Source organism: Malania oleifera, chromosome 4 (assembly GCF_029873635.1).
Source record: "Malania oleifera isolate guangnan ecotype guangnan chromosome 4, ASM2987363v1, whole genome shotgun sequence".
Taxonomy (NCBI): Eukaryota; Viridiplantae; Streptophyta; class Magnoliopsida; order Santalales; family Ximeniaceae; genus Malania; species Malania oleifera.
In genome coordinates this window covers 99,833,854-99,855,030 of record NC_080420.1, presented here as the reverse complement: position 1 = coordinate 99,855,030, position 21,177 = coordinate 99,833,854, and the positions used below count along the sequence as shown (strand labels likewise).

The window sequence follows — 21,177 nt, the reverse complement described above, 5'->3', positions numbered from 1 at the left end:
TCTCCAGACTCCAAGGATTATAAACATTGGATGAATGAGAATGACATTGCTTGTGTGGTTGTGGAATAGTGTGGAGCCACAAATTGCTGTGAATGTGATAATTCATAGAACAGCGAAGGCCATATCGAATGATCTCCGTGAAATCTTCTCAAGATAAAAATCAAACTCATGTCTTTGACCTGTATGAAAAGTTTTCTTTCAAATATAATCAAGAAGGTAACCTATTAAAGGGTATGTGGGAGAAACTCGCCATTTATCAACCAATTAGTTCTGACACTGAGATAATTAAGAAGCCACAACCAACAGGCAGAGTTCTTGGCTGCCAAGTTTTTAGCTGGGTTGACTCCAGAGCTTCAACCCATTTGTGATCAGATTCTTGCCGATGAACTCATTCCATCTATGAGTGAAGCATATGCTAAAATCCGAAGGATCACCAAGGGTGGCTCTGTGTCTTCTTCTCAGGCTTCTTCACGTGATAGTTCAGCCATGGCCGGCAGTGTGTTTAAACATTGTTGGGGAAGTGCTATAGGACGAGGACAAGGTTTGGATGGCAGTCATGGCAAAAGTAATGTATCAGGACAAGCAGTTCGCCATGGCAATTCTCACGTTTGCACACATTACGGCAAGGACAGTCATACTACTGATCAATGTTGGGATCTCCATGGGAAACCTACTTGGGCCAATAAGTCTCTTGCTGAGGGTAATTCTATGGCTGACAGTTCTAGTGCACCAAGTGACTCCACTAGGGAGTTGAGTACATCATATATCAAGTCCCCATAAGAATACAACAATCTTCTCCTCATGGTTCAACAACTTCAAACCCAATCTTCAACGTCTAGTGCTACTGCCCATCTTGGATCTCCAGACAAAGAAGAGGATTGGTGGAGGGCTTGAGAAGGATGGTCTGTACTATTTCGATGGTGGTGGTGGTAGTTCCAATTATTGTCATCAGCTTCTTCAATTTCTACCCATGGAATTTCTCTGGATCAATAGCATGCTCGTTTAGGTCATTCATCTAATCAAAAATCTCAACATGGTACTAAAGCTGGTTACCAGGAGATCCTGGGTCTCGTTGCCTGCATTTATTATGTTGTGTTTAAAAATTTATTATATTCCCTGTAATGGGTGTAATTTATTATATGTTTATCCCAACATCTGCTGTCGGGCTGCACGTGCAGGGGGGGACTTAAAGCTTGATATACATTGTTGGCCCACAACCTAAAAAATTAGTTATCTAACATCTTCTAAACGAGAAAAAAAAAATGGGAATGTTATTAATAGAGAAAGAATGTACAGCACTGGAAAATAAAAAATACTCATATAGAAAACAAGAGAGCAAAATTAGGAAGACAAAACATTTTTTTACAAAAAACAGCAAACCAATCACGCTGAACATCCTCAAAGGACAATCCCCTGAAACAGCCAACGCCCAGCAGCAACATCCTGTAATGGAGCCAAATACTTAATCTATAAACCAAACCAAAGACCAGAAAGTCTTCTTCCCCTTGAATATACAAGTGTCTCTTTCCATGCAAACACTGCACAAAGCGGCGTCTTCTTACCCTTAAATATACAAGTGTTTTTTCCTATCCAAACACCCCACACACAGCATACAACTCACATCTCCAAAAGGATGATTTGCCTTTGCTTATTTTGAACCCTAAAAATAGCCAACATATCCTCCACCAAGCCTGTACGAACCAAACTTTCCCCAATAAAACAAATGAGCCTATTCCAAATCCTCCAGGAGAGGAACAATGCAAAAATAATGAGGCAATTCTTAACCATAAAAACAAAGAACACACACATTCAAGGATAAAACCTTAGAAGGCCCTTTACGCTGCAAACAGACTTAGTCTTAACTCTTAAAAACAACCAACCAAATAAAAGCCTTAATTTACAGGGAACTTTGGCCTTCCAAATACTACGATAGAAAGAAAAAGACAAGTTCTTCCGCATCAAAGACTCAAAGAAGATATGCAAGAGAAATCCCCCAAAGACCCCAACCTCCTTTCCTACATCCTCCCTATTGGAAGGATAGCAACACTCCAACAATCACAATAAATATGCAAGTTCCACCATCTCTCTATCATTCAAAAATAGAAATCCCAAGAAAAATTTACCTCATTAGAAATAAAAAAAAAAGAAGAAACAGCCCCATTATGGAACGATGAAAGTCGATAAAGAAGAAACACAAAAAACATTTGAATCCCTCACCCATGGTTCCTACGAGAAACGAAAGTGAATCCTTTTACCTAGCCATTTTATTCTAAGCAAAATTTACTTTCAATCACTTTATGCCAAAGAAAATTCTCCTTTAAAGGAAACCTCCATAACCATTTATTCATCAAGGCAATGTTTTTAGACACAAGTTTCACAAGACCCAGCCCCCAAAGAACCTCCCAAACCAAATGATCCTTCTTCTCCTCCACCCCAAACCAAACAAAACCTCTCATGATTCTCTTAAATTCTTGATAGACCTAGCTACCCCTACATAAACTTTAATAATGGACCAAAAATAATATAGAATACTAGAAAAGCGAGACTGAACAAGAATAACAAGGTCACCTAAATAAAAAAGGAGCAGCCTTCCACCCATCAAGACACTTAGCCACCTTCTCTACCATAGGAGACCAAAAACCAGTCAACCTAGGGTTACCACCCAAATGAAGCCCCTAAATTCGACCAAGCCAATCTCAAGTAGAACACCCCGCTAAAGAAGCCAGCTCCAAACATCTATCAACAGCCAAATTGATGCCAGCTATCCCATGCCTTCTATATCAACTTTTAACCCTGAAACACACTGAAAAAGCTGTAAAATTTAAAAACTATACTCATAAGCAAACTGAAGATGAGGCACTATACTCCTCTCCCCACCCACTCCAACACCTTCACAAACCCTCTATCAAGTATCAACCGTCCTATCAATCGTTCTACTCAAACAATCACCTACCAAGACAAACAAGAAGAGGGACCATGAATCTCCTTGCCTAACACCCCTCAAAGCCTCAAACCATGATTTAAACTCCTCAATGATAATAATAGAATGTGCAGGCTTTAGAAAAACCCTTCATCCAAGTCCTCCAAACCCAAAGCCTTGCTCTCGAAAACCTTATCTAAAAGCATCCGACTCAGGCAATCATAAGTAATAATCCAATTTGAATGCAATACCCGTCCCTTTACTCCTTGTCACAACCTCTACCACTTCATTAGCCACTAAAATGGCATCTGCAATCTGCCTACCCCCCCCCCCCCTCCCCAAAAAAAAACAAAAGCACCATGTACCTAAGAAATCATATCTACTATAACCTTATCCAAAAGCTTCTGACTCAGTCGATCATAAGTCAAAATCCAATTTGAACACAATACCCTCCCTTTACTCCTTATCACAACCTCATTAGCCACTAAAATGGCATTCACAATCTGCCCAAGCCCCCCCCCGCCCCCCCCGTCCCCACAAACAAAAGCAGTGTACCTAAGAAATCATATCACCTAATAAACTCGTACTAGAAAACACATTTGCGATGATCTTATACATGCTACAAAACAAACTTATAAACTGAAAATCAGCAACATTAATAGATCTACTTTTCTTAGGCACCAAAGTAACGAAAGCAGAGTTAATACTCTTACCCAAAACTCCATAAAAGAAAAACTCCTCAAAATCTTCATTAAATTCACTCTAACCACAATCCTTACAATCCCAAAAATAAAAAAAAAAATAAAATAAAAAAAATAAAAATATCCATCTTGACACCAGCCGGAACCTTATTGTTGCCAATGTCAAAACTACCTGACTAACCTATTTCCTCAAAAGGTTTCTTCAACAAAACTGCTCATTCAAAGAAATGGGATTCCACACCAACCCCGCTACCATAGGCATACACTCAACCTCCTTTGAAAAATAAAAAATCTGCAGAAATCAATAAGCTCCTTGCCATCACAAGATTCACAAAGATCAGAAGTGCTGATCTCTCGCTCCTTCACCTCATCTTCAACTCCCTTATTACACTCTTTCTCTTCTTACCATTGGTCAAAGTATGAAAGAGTTTAGTGTTAAATCACCCTCCCTAACCCACTTAAATTTTGTATTCTTCCTCCACCTCTTCATTTCCCTAAAAAATACCTCTTGCAACTCACTTTTTCAACCCACCCTCTTAACCTCCTCATCCCCCACCAGAGACCTCTACTCTTTCCTGTCCAACTCAGAGATGAAGAGAATACATAATCTGGGGCAAGAACATGAAATCCTCAATAAATAAAAAAATTGAAAATGAAAGTCGAAAAACAAAAAGAAATTGAAAAGAAAACAAACCAAATAAATAAATAAATCTAAAATTAGCCAAGAAAATCGCTCTTCAAGCCCTTCCCATCATAATTCACCAAACATTTCCAATTTCCTAATTCCCTCTACCCTTCTTCACCTAAGATTTACCACCATCAAGCCAAACTTCATTTCTCCACAACCAGATAATCGAAAGCCCAAATCATCCAACAATGTCTAAGCTTGAAGGTCCTTCTCAGAAATCTCTTGAATTGGGTGGGCAATATTTAATCAATACCCTTTTGCTCATTAAAAATACCATCATCTTCAAAAATACTAATTGTCCTCCAATCTTTCCATTGAAAACAGCAGCAAATAAGTTAAATCCTCAAAACAATTAGAAGAAGAGTCAGAAATATAGCCATGCTGATCCTGAAACAGGTCCAAAAAGTAAACATGTATCACATTTAAAATCATAAACTCCTTCACTATCATCATCCAAGACATCACCCCCACCGTTTTTTCCCTTGCGAATGGTAGTCACTCACCAATTGGCTCCTCCACAATACTTAAAACACCTTCTGGATTTCTCTTAAGAAATTTTTTTCTATCAGCAGAAGAATTTCAATTTTCTTCAAAATGTTTCCTCATTTCAAAACCCATTTTGTACTTCCTTTCCGCAAGCATAAACCTTTTTGACTCCACAAATTATCTGAATTTGCTTCCTCACCAAATGTATTTCCCTCCAAATCAGCAGTAATATCCTGAATTTCATCCTAACAAGAATTATGATTCTTAGAGGAAACTTTCCCTTTTTTATCCCCAATAGTCTGCCCACTAACAACCCTCTCCGGTAAAGGAGAAAATTCTGCCTCTAGAATACATGTTGAATTTTAGAAACTAACCTTTCGAATTCCACATCTTTGCCTCTTCTATTTCAAGAATAGCTCCTTCTATCCTCTCAGTCACCACGGATCTGCTTTGAAGATAAGCGATCGGTGTTATCTTCTATACTCGCCTCAGAAGGTTGATGCTGTCCAACCACCTCTTGAATTTTCAAAGACCGCATTTGGGCTTCATCCAAAAGGAGAACCTGATGCTTCAGGAAAAGGTTTTCAATCCTATATTTAAAGGTGGCTAGGAGTACCTGGAAGATTATCCTTGTCATTGAACAAGCCCAGGTTATTAACTTCAGTTTGATTATGAGCCAGCTTCACAGACTGGCCCAGCAGCTATTTAAAAAGGTCCCATTTGCAGTCAAGAATACAGCCCATGTCTAAAATAATCATAAGAGACCCAGGCCCTACCCACCCAGCCTTCAGCAATCCTTCTTCGACAAGGAAAACCCCAGCTGCCTCTGGAACCATCATCTCACTTCATCTATCATTAACCACTTCATGCAATAAAGGCCAAAAGAGTTCTTCTTGTCCTCATCTCCCAATCTGCAGCCGTTGTACTCATCGACTTCATCTGATCATTAAGCACTTCATGCAATAAAGACCAAAAGAGCTCTTCTTGCATCTTCTCCTCCCTTCTCCCTCGCAAATTGGCTAACCCTAAATTCTCCAGCACGGCCACATCCTCCTTTCTAGCCATCAAGACAACTGAACATGTGTTAATCTCTGCCGCTGGCTTGGGAAGTTGACTCCTGAAAGAAGCCATTTTTTAACCAGATGAAGTACAAAACAACTCATCATCCTTCCTCAAATTATTTGATCCCATCAGGGTACGCTTCCGACATTTAGGTTGAAATTCCTTCGATTCTGGGATGATTGAACCCTGCTGCCCTGAAGAACATTGTAATTCATCAACAAAATTCTCCAGCTAAGACCTTGCAGACCCCCCAGAACAAAATTTGAATTGCCCTTACCTCTAGAAATCAAACCCATTTTTCTACAGATTCTGGCTCAAGTTGGTTTGATTGCCATCAGATACTAAAATCAACCAAACTTTTCCACATAAATGAAGCTACTCAACCAAGCCCAATTCGAGGTCAACAGCAGAACTTTCACCCACCGCTTGCAAATCTGGTTCTTCTCGCAAATAATCACAAACAACTGTCCCTCCAATTTTCTCTAGCCTCAGATGGATAGCTATCCATCAATTCAAACTAGAATCTGTAGAGGGCTTCTTTCATCAACACGACAACGGATTGATGGAGCATCTTCACTTCGTCAAAAGAGAGAGGTTTCATTCTTAGTTGTCTTTTTTTTCCCCTAATTTTGTTGTTTCCATAAACTTAAATATTCCACTTTTACACTGCTTCCTTCAACCTTTTTTTGAGCTTTTCTCATGAGCCTAAAACCCTCACAACCCCTCTGAACCTCCACATCTTAGGCATCTCTCATCAAATGGAGAAAAGATTTATGGACCACATATATGAAAGTATGAAACATAAAAGGAGTAGGACCTCACCTGCTTCTAGACTCTTAACAAAATAAGAACATGATCAAACAAAGGCCTAGACAAAATCATTTGAGAAGGGTTTGGAAACTCATCTACCCACTCTCAACAAAATAAGAAACTATCCATTTCAACTCGCAACTGCTCACCTCCCAAAAAATGAAATAACTATTTTAAAAAACAAGCTGGAAGAAATATACCTTCCAGACCAGAGAAATATCACAGCTGCAATCAAAAGATGCATTTTGATTCCGTTTATGGCAGTAGTCCTCTAAGATCCTGAGCAACAGCCTCTGCAAAAAATATAGAAGCTAGAGTTATGAGGATATAGTATACGATTGAATCATGAAGGCCATTGAATTTGTTGAATTCCATTTCAAAAGATCATAATTCATGCAATTTTCAGACCTTAAAAAATTTCTATTTTCTTCTAAAATAGATTATGCTCCTTCCCACATTGTGACTTTTCAATCCTGAACAAAAGCTAAGGGTACACGCACAATAGTCTAACACAGTCAACCTGGTAAAGCATTTGTCAATCTGCAGATAGCCCATACCATGATTGTTATTCCCTGGTATCTAATAACTTTGTAGGGATATTTACTGTATTTTTCCATCTTATTACTAATAAAATCGCAAGTATTTATTCGCAAGTATTTATTCATGTTTGATTAGTGTTATATCTCCATAATAAGTCCATAAAATTCAGAAGACTAAGCTCTTATCTCACCAAAAGACTCAAACATTCACAGACTGGATTTGGTAACTTGAACCTGAATATGGAGTTAGGCATGATTATAAACTAGAGAATTGAGAATAAATTTGTACCCTATTGGCTTGTTAAGGGCATTTGCCGATAAAGGGATTTATTAAAATTTGCAAGTGAATACCTTCACTATAATTCATTATAATTTGTATTGACATAATATCAATTCACAGCTATTCACTCTAATCAAAAGGTCAGCAATGCTAATTCATTCTAACTAGAAGGGATTTAATTGATACATTTACATAGATTAATGCAGTATTACAATTACCATATTAGAATGTACCTAAAAGGTCACACAATAGGTGAAAAGCATACTTAAGAAGAAAATAGAGACTTATTGGATGAGATGCATAATAGAGGAGTTAAATTGCAAATGTAAAGAATATTAAAACCATTACTACGTACGTAAAATCCTAAAAAAAGAGGGCTCTCCCCATCTTTCTCTCCTTTATAAAAGGAGGTAGGAAGGTGGCCAAGGGTACAGGCATATTATAGTGCCCCCCACTCTCCTCATGCTCATTTCTCTCGCCCCTTAGTGGATTTGTGTGAAAAGTGTGCCTAAGGAACTTTTTAGCACAAGCTCCATGCAGATACTCCACTAGGCTAATGTAGAGAAGTCAAAGCTACATCAAATCAAAAGTTGGTATGATATATCTCTCCTTTGAGGTAAGCAATCGAAACATGGTCTGATCGAGAATTTGCAAGCAAAAAAAAAAAAAGGATGAAGAAAAAGAAGAAGGCAGACATTGACCTCCCTCGAGGTATCAAAAAGATGTGCACCTCTCCTCAAGTTTCAAAAATTGCACATACCCTTGATATTTGATTTATAGGAAACTTATAGTAAGTAGCTATTAAAAATTGACTATGTTGCCCTTAATACACATGAAATAGCATAACAATGACTAGAAATTCATCCTTGCCATTTTTTGGGGAGAGGAGGGGTGGGATTACATAGTTCTTTGGTATTTGAAAGAATTTCGTCCCTAATTGAAGTTGCACTTTTTTCGGCGGAGATTACACAATTTTTGGATATCTAATTAATATTCATGTTATTTATTGCTTGTCAAGGGAAAATATAATCAAATTCTTTAAGTCAATTGATGGCAAATTGATAGAGGCGGTATATGTGTTCTAGAAATCAAATGTCAAGGGAAGTTCATGAGATTTTTGAAACCTCTAGGAAAGTCCACGTCTTTTTGCCAAACCTCAGGGAAAATCAATGTATTCTGCCTGAAAAAATTATTTCCTACCACATTCTGCATGTTCAATTTTTCCACAGGAATATTATTTAAATATCCATGGACTACACTTAGGAGAACACCAATAAAGGGACAAAACTGGGAAAGCAAAGTTTAGGATTGTCAAAAAATCTCCAAGAGAGTGCTCATTCAAAGCCAGACAAGTATATGACTCAATTAACCACTGAATGTAGCTATGGAATTTGAACTAAAGGCTTAAAGCTTTCAATCAACTGCACATGCAAAGGATCAAAAATAAAAAAACATGCACATTGTCTATGTGTTTGTGCTCACATGCACACACAATCTCTTTACATATGGTCGCATTTATCAGCACATTTCTTAGAGATGTATTGATAATTGTCTGGATCAATGCTAGCCTCAAAAGTACCATCCATTCTACTCACTTTAGTTTATCCTGATTCTTAGGGGAAAAGACAAATTCTTGAACCTTTTACTGTTTTAGAAAGAACAAAAAAATGTCAACTTTATAGTTTATTCATCCATGATAATAGAAAGGGCCATCTGCATTGAGCTGGAGTTGGCCATTTTTTGACCTTGGCCTGTAAATCAATGCAACAGGAGCATGTATGCAGAGTCAGGGGCAATGCAAAGAAGGGAAAAAAACTGTTTGCACAGGGTTCATGCTAATCCAGGCAGACTTCTTCTTCCTTTTTTTCTTCTCCCTAACTCCAACTTGAGCAGATTTATTCTGGTTGACACTATTGCAACCTAAATCTAATGAATTTAGGTCAGAGACAACAACGAACAATCAAAGTTCAACCTAATTATTAAAAAATTACAAATGATTATTTTCACAATGTAGATAACCTCATGTTCTTTTCTTATTCTCTATATTTCTTTAAGTGGGTCTGTGGGTGGGCAATAACTGAGACAAGCTCAAGTTTGCATTTTCAACTTAATTATAAGTAAATTGAATTGGATAACTCTGCAACCAAAAAAGTCACTGCCGACCACAAAAAGACCCACGTAAATTCAGCTTTGGTTTTTTGAAAGCACCAAAAAAATAAGTGAACAGAACCACCACTCAAATCAGGGTTGACCAAATAATAAACAGGTTGGAACAATTTTCCCTCATTTACAACCTGCTCCACTTTATCCCAGATGTCATCTTCACTCTTTTCCCCTATCTAATCAAAACAAAATATATTACTTTTGGTCTTCAGTGAGGTATCTCACACATGAGGTGCGATGCCGCAGTGTACCCAAGCTCACAAATTAACAAAAATTAATTGCTCATGAAAATCATGAAACACTGTCAGAGAGAATAACACCCAAAAAATTTAGATCACAGAATATCATCTGTTATTATCAGTTCCAAGATATAGAAAGCAACTCACTCTGCGATAGTGAAAGCAACAGTTGTCAGCAGCATGCAACCCAGCCCAATTTCTTGATTTCTTCAACTCAAGCAACGCCTGAGGCACAAACTAGATTCATTAGTGCCCAAAAACACTTATTAAAAAAATATATTATAATAATGATGATGATGATGATGGCAACGACAACGACGACGACAATGACAACAACAACAACAACAATAATAATAATAAGACAATTCAATTACTCAAATATGACACTTTCCAAGCCACAAACTCTCCCAGATCATAAAAAATGACTGAAAGCATGGACGCTCATCAAAACACAAAAAAAAAAACGAATAGGGAATCTGTTATTAACTGTTTCTCAGAACATGGATGCTAGTGCACAACAATTCTGAACCTTCACCATTAAGGGAATAAAATTGACAAGTAAAAATGGTTACGCTCTCAGAAAAAAACTATACAGCCAAGAATTTTGGAATCTAACCTGTGCCCCAGCCATGTAGGGAACCAACTGGCAACGATGATTCCATGCTCGGTAATTCATTTTTGATTTCTGGAAAAAATTTAGGCAAGCAACAAATTAGTGCAAGGCACAACTCTTTATCAGCAATATTCACTCTGTGAAGCTAGTGTAGTTGCCCACTTGCCAATCATATAATCACATATGCCTAGCAGTTATGTTCAAGAAATGCAGTGCTCCAAACCTTTTCAATTTAGCCACCCAACAGGCAACAGGTATGGACATAAAAACCAAAAGGTTTTATTCAAGAACACATTGCTCATGTTTTTTTTCCAGATAAATAACTAAGTTCAATAGAAATGCTAAAGTAGACAGACCCGTCACTGTTCTGTTGATCACAAAATATGCAAGATGAAAATAAGAGATCAAACTTTCTTAAAATTGCTGAAAGGAACTTAAGATTTTATTGGGTTGAGAACTAAAAATAGAGTTTACAGTAACCCTCCCAAAGATAGTGGTGAAGGCAGCAGGAGAGGAATGGCCATGACAGTTGCAGCATCTTTGCCAAGAATCACACCAGATTTAGGGGAAATATTTTAAAAGTTTCCACTTCATAGAGCAAATTATTTAAATCCTCATAGAACAATTCCTATTCATGAAAGATATGGATCCTCTCTAAAATTAGCAAATTTGTCTTTCAACAAGGATTCACAGGCTGACTACAAAAACAAGATCCTACCTTTTTTCCCCATACATCTGATTGCATGTCCAATCACTATATGTTTCTACTATGCAGAAAGGCACATTATTTTTTATCACAAAGTGAATATATTAAGAAAAAAGAAGACGAAGAATTACAACCAAGGAGAGGACAAGAGATCCTCATAGCAAGAAAAAAAAAACAAAAGGAAAAACAGAAAACGAAATCAAACATGGCAAAAACAAACAAAAGGAAACCCCTCTTTAAGCCCCTTCCCATCGTAATTGACAGTCAACACTCAACAGAGCTCTTAATTTTTGCTAATTCACATTGTCCTTTCTTCATTTTCCTTCTAGCACCATCCAAAATGAACTTCATTCTGTCCGGGATCAAGCAGCCATAATCCCATATCATCAGAAGTTTTCGAGCATTAACATCCTGTGTGCTAACCTCCTATACAGGACTCAGGAGTAAGTAAGATTGCATCCCTACACTGATTACTCCCTAGCCAAGTCCACCAAATCCCCTATCCTCGGGAATACATATATCCTCCAAACCATCAAGTGAAGGAGTCACAAAGAGGCACATTATAAAAATCCTTCCCCCATTGCTCACAATTCTGCTATTCCTTCCCTTATTAGCGCTTGCTCCCCGGAATGATTATGTGCTTCCATAGACTTATTGTAAAACAAGGACTACAAAACTAGCTAAGCAATCGATGGAACTGTTAGAGGTTATATATGTCTTTTAGTATTATTATTATCGAGCGTGTTAGTATGTCAATTAGTGATAATTAGTAAGGGTATTAGTGTCATTAGAATGTATATAATTTGTATTATAAATAGAGGAAGAGACCTATCTTCAAGTTAGGATTCATTTTAATCAAGTCTTAACATGATATCAGAGCATGATCCAACCTAAAACCCTATTCTCCTTATCCGTCGCTGAAAAACACCATTCCCGCATCTGTTCTTTCCATATCCACCTCCATCCCATATTATTTCATAAATCCAACCATGCACCCATAAATAGACCCCCCCCCCCTCTCCCGGGATAACTCACACCACAAAACCCTATTGCTGGAGGACACCCAACGCACCCTCACATGCTGGCAGGGCCGACCCCACGCACCAGCATGTGAGTGAAGTTCCAGCCACTTTTTTCTACTTTTTCCTCTGCCATGCTCTGATTCCTTCTTTAGGCTATATTATCAAGCTGTTAGGCAAGTCTTGATCAAAAATTCAACTTTTTTCGACCATGCATGTGCGGTATTCTGTTCATTTCTGTTCAGGTTTTGTGAAGGCTTCTTTGTGAGTTTTTTGGAGCCAAGACAGCATTCGTATGTTCAGTGGTGAGGCTGTGGCAGTGCTATATCCATTGATAAGTTGTTCACCTCGTCCGTGGTTGTGTCGGTGCTTCACATAGTTTGTGATTGTCCCGATTATTGATTGTTCTTCTTGCTTTTGGTGTGGTTGCTGATTTGTGAGTGCTGTGGCAGTGCTATATCCATCGGTGAGTTGTTCACATCGTCTGTTGTTGTGTCAGTGCTTCAGATAGTTTTTTATTGTCCCGATTAGTTTTGATTGTTCTTCTTTTTTTTGGTGTGATTGCTGATTTGCGAATGTTGGGATGGAATCTATGAATCCCAAAACTGTGTTCCCTACATCGCTGCCACAAATAACAACTCAAAAATTGGATGGAAAGAACTATGTTCAATGGTCTAAAGCTGTTCGAATTTATGTAGCAAGATTAGGGAAATCTGACCACTTGCTCCAATTTGATTCTTCTTATGAGAAGAGAAAAGATGTGTGGGTTTAGGAGGATGCCTTGATTGTTTCCCTTTTATGGAATTCGATGGAGCCACAGATTGCAAGGATGTGTATGCATCTAGATACATGCAAGGAGATTTGGAATTATGTCAAACTTCTATACTCCACTAACATTACACGTATGTATGATTTATCCCAAGAATACTTTCAGTTACAAGAAGGAGACAAGAGTATTGCAGATTATTTCGGAGATATGAAGCGTATTCATGAGGAGCCTAATGTCGTACAACCTATAACTGTCAACGTTCATGAGATGAAGATGCAGAGGGAGCAGATGACAGTTATTCGTGTTCTAGCAGGCTTGAGACCTGAGTTTGAGGCAATTCGGTCTCAGATACTCAACAGTGCCGAGCTGCCATCATTTGCCAATGTTAATTCTCATGTACTTCATGCTTCCTTCAGCACACATTCTCCTGCTCTTGCATCTGGCTCTGAGAGGACAGCATTTGTTGCACAAGGTGATTCTAATTCTCTACCAAATAACTGCAAAAATTATCGCAGTGGTTCAAGTGTGTGAGTCCGTAGTTCAAGTCCTTCTCATCGTCTTGAAAATCCTAATTTGCAGGTGTATTCGCGACGACGGCTCCAAAGAGGAAAGTCCCCTTTAGCTTCTACTACCACGCCTTTCTGATAATCATAGTTCCCAAGATGTTGATCCTCCTATTGTTGTTTGGAAAGGTAAACACACATGTACTCAACACCCCATTTCCAACTATGTTCCTTATGACTCCTTATCAGCCTCCTGCTATTGTTTTGTTACTGTTTTATCATCTACTACCCTTCCTAAATATTTTCCAAAAGCCTTAGCCCATTTTGGGTGGAGGAATGAACACTTTTCATGACAATGGTACTAGGGACTTGGTACCTCTTCCTCCTGACAAGTCAATGGTTGGTGGTCGCTGGGTTTACAATATGAAAGTCAACCCTAATGGTTTTGTGGCTCGTCTAAAGGCTTGTCTTGTTGCAAATGGATACACTCAGGTGTATGGTCTGGATTATTCTTATACTTTCTCTCCGGTTTCCAAACTTACATTAGTACGTCTGTTCATCTCCTTGGCTATTATTTTTCAATGGCCTCTACATCAGCTAGATGTGAAAAATGCCTTCTTGCATGGTAACCTTGAGAAGGAGATTTATATAGAGCAACCACCTAGGTTTGTTGCTCAAGAGGAGTTGGGCTTAGTGTGTTGGCTCAAGAAGGCTTTACATGGTTTAAAACAGTCTCCCAGAGCATGGCTTGGTCGTTTCAATGTTGTAGTACTTGAGTTTGGTCTTCAACGGTGTGTTGTGGATCATTACGTGTTTTATCGTCATACTTCATCGAGTAGGATCCTTCTTATGTGGATGATATCGTTATACAAGTGATGATGACAAAGGTATTCAGAGTCTCAAACTTTTTCTACAAACTAAGTTTCAGACCAAAGATTTGGGACTGTTGAAATATTTCTTAGATATAGAAGTATCTAGATCTCGTATCAGAATTGTTGCGTCACAGATGAAGTATGTTATTGATCTATTGGATGAAATTGGCTTCTTGAAATCTAAACCGATTGACACACCCATGGATCTAAACCGATTGAACTTGTTGGAAAGTTGAATTATCCAACAGTAACTCGGTTGGATATATCTTTTGCAACAAGTGTTCTGAGTCAATTTCTAGAATCTCCGAGGACAAGACATTGGGATACAGTAATTTGCATCTTGAGATATCTCATAGGTACACCTGGGAGAGGCCATTTATATCATCATCAAGGCCACACTTACATCCATGGATATACAAATGCAAATTGGGTTGGATCGCCTTCCAATCAGAGATCCACCACCAAGTATTGTGTCTTGGTTAGTGGTAATTTGGTTTCTTGGAAGAGTAAGAAACAAACTGTGATGGCAAGGTCGAGTGCTAAATTAGAATATAGAGTTATGTCTCACACTGATTGTGAACTCGTCTAGTTGAAGAACATGTTGGAAGAATTGGGTTTTTCGCATTCTCAACTTATGAAGTTGATGTGTGATAATCAAGTTGCTCTTCATATTGCCTCCAACCTGGTCTTTCATGAGCGGATGAAGCACATTGAAGTTTATTGCCACTTTGTTTGGAAGAAACTTGTGTAGAAGCTCATTACAACTGCTTATATGAAGTCGGGCATGCAGCTTATTGAGTTGTTTACCAAAGTGTTGGGGGCTGCTCGTGTTAAATTCATTTGTAAGCTAGGAGCATATGACATTTATGCCCCAGCTTGAAGGGGAGTGTTAAAGGTTATATATGTCTATTAGTATTATTATTATCATTGAGTGTGTTAGTATGTTAATTAGTGAGAGTTAGTAAGGGTATAATTGTCATTAGAATGTATTCAATTTGTATTATAAATAGAGGAAGAGACCTATCTTCAAGTTAGATCATTCATTTTAATCAAATCTTAACAGGAACATAAATTAACACTGATACAAAAAGATATAAATGCAAAAATATCAAAGGTACTTCCATCTTTGCAAAGTGCAAACGAAGTATTCTTTGCAAAGAGGATCATTCATGCCTTAAATGATCTTTCTTTTTTTCTTTTTTTTTGTTGATAGAAAAAGAAATTCATTAGATAAAGATAGAATTTACAAGCAGGAGAGAGGACATCTAAAGTCTGATAATCCTCAGGAAAACCAAAAAGAAAATTCCAAAAATAAACAATGATAAAAAACTCAAAAGAGACTTCCAATCACGTTGAACTTCTGAAACACACATTCCCTTGAAATTTCCATAGCCCATACACCATAAAGAAGCCATAAAAGAATCTTTTCCCACACCAACCAATATAGTGACTTCTTCACTGCAAATATACGCACATTATGTTCCTTTCAACAGCCCCAAAACACTGCAAATATAGCCCAATTCCATAATGCAATTCCTTCCTTCTTCCTCCCAAACCCCATAAAAGAAATTGCCGAGAACTCCTCCACTGTTCTAGGACAGACCCAGCTTTCTTCAAAGTAATTGCCTTAAATGATCTTGACCTCCAGTATAAGTCAATGCTGCAAAAAATTAATAATAATAATATAAAAACAAAAACAAGAGGAAAAAAAACCTACACCCTCATTATTTGGTGGACAATGCAAAGGATGTTATTTTCAGCTTTGTGAAGATGGAAACAGATTATTCACATTTATCACCAGGTTCTGAAAGTAATTAATTACTGGAATTTCTGCAAATATTTGTAGGAGTTTTTTTACTACAGGCAGTTTAGGGTAAGACAAATACAGTAGCCAGGAAAAATAGATTAAAACTTACAAAAAATATTATATAGTTGAGGGTTAGGTTAGGCCTAAGAATGAGTTTAAAGATGAATTAAGCACGCACAATAGATCAAGAGATAATAAAGAAAGAACAAGATATAGACATTATTGAAGAAGGAGAAGAGGAAGAAAAACTAAGCAATCATGCCTTCAATAACCTTTTTAAATTGAAAAAGAAGAATGTTATAATAGAGAAAGAATGTAAAAGAATGAAGAGCATGAAATCCTACTAAAAAGAACAAAAGAACAGAAATAGAAAAAAAAAATACAAAACAGCAAACCAATCACACTGAACATCCTGAAAAGACAATCCCTCTAAAAATCCAACAACAACAGGTCATAATGAAACCAAATATTGAATCTTATCCAAAACTGAAGAGCAAGAAGTATTCTGTCCCTTGAAAATACAAGTGTCCTCGTACAATTCACATCTCCAAAGGAATGATCTGTCTTTACTCATGAACCTTAAAAAAGAAATAGCCAACATATCCTCCACCAACCCTGAACAAACCCAACTTTCTCTAATAACGCCATAGATGCTGTTAAGGCTAACAATCTGTTACAGAGTAGGAGACCCTCCAAAGCAGTCGAATATCTCCTACTCTGCAACAGATTGTTATTGGTAACTTTATCAAGAATAACCAAACAAATAAAACCATTAACTAGAGAGAGACTTTAGGGCCTTAGGCCTTCCAAAATACTATGATGTAGACAAAAATACAAGCTTCCCTGGAGCAAAAATACAAAGAAAGATTTGCAAGAAAAGTCCATGAAGACTCCAACCACCATTTCCTCAGATCCTCCCTATTGGAAGGATAGCAACCCTCCAACAACCTCAACAAAGACGCAACTCGACCATCTCTCGATTGAACCAGGCTGGTAATTTTGAGGATTCGAACCCCACTTGCATCATCTAGGAGGCATGGGGTGGTGGATAAGTTAGGCACTTGGGGTTTGGTCATATATATTGAGCGTGTCCTGGTGGAGACACTTTACAAAGGTTCACACCCCCTAAGAAAGAGGGAATCTTCACACACACACAAACAAAAAGAATCCTAGCTAAATTAAATTTATATTCACACCCTTTGGCAATGGAATAATACCTTTATATAGAAAACTCTAGTCAAAGTCAAAAGGAAGTGTGGAACAGTGCAGCCACCAGAAACTATAGGTAAAAGAACAAGTACTCCTCAGGGTGTGTGTGGATAGAGGAACTACCATTCCATTAAGTGCTTCTGGTGTGCAATGTGTGTGTGTGATTTGTGTGATCCATCCCACATTGCTTGGTGTCACGGTCTCATATTGGATGCGTACTAGAAAAATCTTAGGCTTATAAGGAGGGTTTGAATTCCAACTAAGTGAGACGCCTTTTATAGGATAAACCCGCAAGGCCAATGGGCCAAAGCGGACAACACCTCACCGGAGTTGGCCTCAAGACCGTTACATTTTGGGTCAAAGTCTCCCTAGGGGTACTATCATGTGAGTTGATCTACCCTAGGGGTACTATCATATGAGTGGATCTACCCTGGGGTACCATCATGTGAGTGGATCCTACATAAAGGTATAAACCACTTTGACAAGGACATCAGAGATCGGACAAGAGGGCTTATCGTGGTCTCACATCGAATGTGTACTAGGGAAATCACGCTGACGAGGACGTCAGAGATTGGACGAGAAAGCCTGTCACGGTCCTATATCGGATGTGTACTAGGGAAAACTTGGGCTTATAAGTAGGGTTTGGGTTCCAACTAAGTGAGGCGTCTTTTATAGGACAAACTCGTGAGGCCAGTGGGCCAAAGTGGACAATTCCTCACCGAAGTTGGGCCCAAGACCATTACACTTGGACTCATGAAGGTTGAGACTCCGTGAGGTCCAAAGTGCCAAGGAAAATTTTTTTATAGCAAAACTAATAATGAAGGAGGAGCATGTGTGAACAGTAAACTCAATCGAAAAATGTCCCACATCAACCACGAAAGGAAACACAAAGTGAATTATAAGTGAATCTATTAAACAAGCTTACTAACGCTTAAAGCTTTTATCTTGGCTCTTAAGCAAGTTCAAGTAGTCACACGCTAGGTGACCATGTGTGAATATTGAAATATGTCAAACAATATCCCACATCAACCATGGAAGGAAACAGCAAGTTTTCTACTAGTGAAAACTCCATCTAATAATAATAGTAACTATCAATTTAAGCTTTTAGCACGAATCTTGAGCACTGTAAGGTAGTAACGCACTTACGTAGCTCCCTAGATTTGAATCATTAGAGGTGTGGTATCAAAGCCAAAGGCAGTCGAAAATGTAGGTCTGTGCACCCAGCAGAACTGTGTTACAAGAACGCATTCCACACCATGCATGAGAACATACACAGTGAGGCGCTTCTGGTGTGCAACATGTGTTTAAGTGTGATCCACGCTACATAGCCAAACAAAGTACATGCGTCGAGATTTGTGGAATATCTAGCTGGGAAAGAACCTATAATGTCTCAAAACTAACAATGGAAGAGGTGACCGGATGTGAATGGTGAACACATCCAATAAGTTGGTCAAAAAATCTCCCGTTCCAACTAGGGAACTAATAAGTGAATACATCCGACAAGAATGGTAACCACCGAGATAAGCTTTAAGCTTAATTGTTGAGCATGTTAAGTTAGACCCCCGAGACTCAAATCATTATATAGTGTAGTGATGCACCAAAACTAACAAAAGAAGTAAATTAGGCAATGTCCCACATCAATCATGAAAGGAAACATTAAGTGGTCTGTTAAGGCTTGATATACATTAAGGCCCCACAATCGAACATCTTAAACTTTTAGATATGGTGAGGCAACATAATATTAGGGCCACACAACTGTCACTATGGCTAATTCTTGTTACCCTAATTTTTATATCATTTCCCATAACAAGTGTTGCTCAAAGTTTGTTATCTATTCACTTGGAATCAGGCTCCAAGTGTAGGAGATTGTTTGAAACTCAATATACATTGTTGACCCTCAACCTAATAGTTTAAGCTTTTAAGCAAAGTGGTGATGAAACATACAAGAGCATCCATCTGTCGAAAATAGTAACTATCGGCTTAAGCTTTTAGCTTGGCTGTTTGGCACTTTCACATAGTTACGTGCACTACTAAGGCTCCATGTACTAGAGTTATTACATGTATCATAGTCAGTGCCAAGCAGAAATATGGGCCACCCACAACCACCATCAGAAACTATGGGTAGGGGAATACATTATCCCGCAGGAAGTACAAGTATAGGAAACATACCCCAGAAGTGCTTCTAATGTGTAACATTAGCGTGCACTATGTCTGATCTGCCCCACAAAACCTCACTAAGCATGTGAATGAGACATGAAAGGCATTGTCAGGACTGTGACACTTCAAAACTAATAATGGAACAGGTAACCACGTATAAATAGGAAGTAAGTCAAATAAGTTTATAATTGATTCCACTCATAAGCATAGCAACAGCCCAGGTAAGATTTTGGCTCATTTGTTGAACAGTTTCAGGCAGTTACATGGTGCAGCATCAAGAACAACTGTGACTTAATCCAACACAAGTCTCTGCCATGCGAGCAGATTGCTGTCACTACTTGGCCAACAGATGAAGTGAAGAAAGTGCATCGGCAGCACATTGCGCGTTTGACGCAGAGCAATGTTTTAAAAGGCAAAGGTGTAAGGCGAGGCGTTTTACCCCTTAAAAGGCGAGGCATAAGCCTTAAGGCATTGGGGCATAAGCCTTTTAAGAATTTATTTTTAAGATTAAAAAAATGTAAATAAATTTTATGCATTTCAATGTTTTAAAAGGCGAAGGCATAAAGCGAGGCGTTTTACCCTCCTTGAGGCGAGGCGTAAGCCTCAAGGCGTAAGCAATTTGGGACTGTACTTTTTAAAATAATTAATAAATAAATTCAATTTATATATAGTAAAAAAAAATGAGAAAAATTTTAGAATAATGGAGAAAAAAATAAATACATAATTTTTAAATATCATATAAGCCAATTTTAGATAACAAACACAAATAATACATGTTTAAAAATAAGCATGAACCACATTACCAAAAGAATAGAAAAAGCCAAATTAAAGCATCATCCAAAAGAATAGAAAAAGCCAAATTAAAGCATCATCCACTAATTTCTAAGAATATAAAACTAAATGAATAGAGTTCAGAGGCAGATCAAATTGGAAGGGCCCACGACTCGTCGGAGAGAGACGAGAAGCTTGGAGGAATCGTCAGAGAGAGAGAAGGAGCTGGAGGAAAGCTACGGAAGCTTCATCGACACGTCGGAGAAGACTGGAGGCTTCGTCAAGAGATATGAAGCTTCGTCAAGAGAGGAGAAGACTGGAGGCTTTGTCAAGACGAATTGTCAACAGCAGAGAACACTGGAGGCTTCAAAGAGAGAGCAGAGGCTATCGTCGAGGCTTCGTTCAGAGAGCAGAAGAGAAGAAGCTTCGTGGGAGAGAGGGAGGAAAGGGTTTTAGATGCATTCAGGGTTCTGTCGTTTTTAATTCACGTTTTACAGCAAGAAGCCCAAAAGGCGTACGCCTTGACATTTGAGGCGTAAAAATGCGAGCCTTTACATCTAAGGCGTACGCCTTATTGGAATTACGCATTTCCACTTGCGCCTTAGGGCGTTTTAGGCCAAAATCACCTCAAGGCGCACCTCAATAATGCCTTTTAAAACACTGATGCATTTTAAAAATAAAGAAAAATTACGAAAATCACAAATATAACGTAAGAAATAAAAATTGTATATAATTTGCAAACTACTTGTCGGGTATTCAAAAATTGCTAACTTGAATACATGACATAAATCATGACGAGATAGCTATACTATTACATAGTTCAAACTATTTTCATGATCTAAGATACAGCTCTCTATTATTTT

At 38.1% G+C, this 21,177-nt stretch overlaps 1 protein-coding gene across 2 annotated transcripts in view; it reads right to left on the bottom strand.

The window, feature by feature from the left end:
- Positions 1-21,177, bottom strand: part of LOC131153551 (uncharacterized) — a 50,077-nt gene that overhangs the window by 16,852 nt on the left and 12,048 nt on the right. For both annotated transcript variants that reach the window (XM_058105930.1, XM_058105931.1), the window contains 3 exons: positions 10,505-10,573; positions 10,036-10,113; positions 6,868-6,960 (listed from right to left, as the gene is read on the bottom strand). In XM_058105930.1, the coding sequence (XP_057961913.1) occupies positions 6,868-6,960; positions 10,036-10,113; positions 10,505-10,573 (240 nt within the window). The remainder of the gene's footprint in view (positions 1-6,867; positions 6,961-10,035; positions 10,114-10,504; positions 10,574-21,177) is intronic.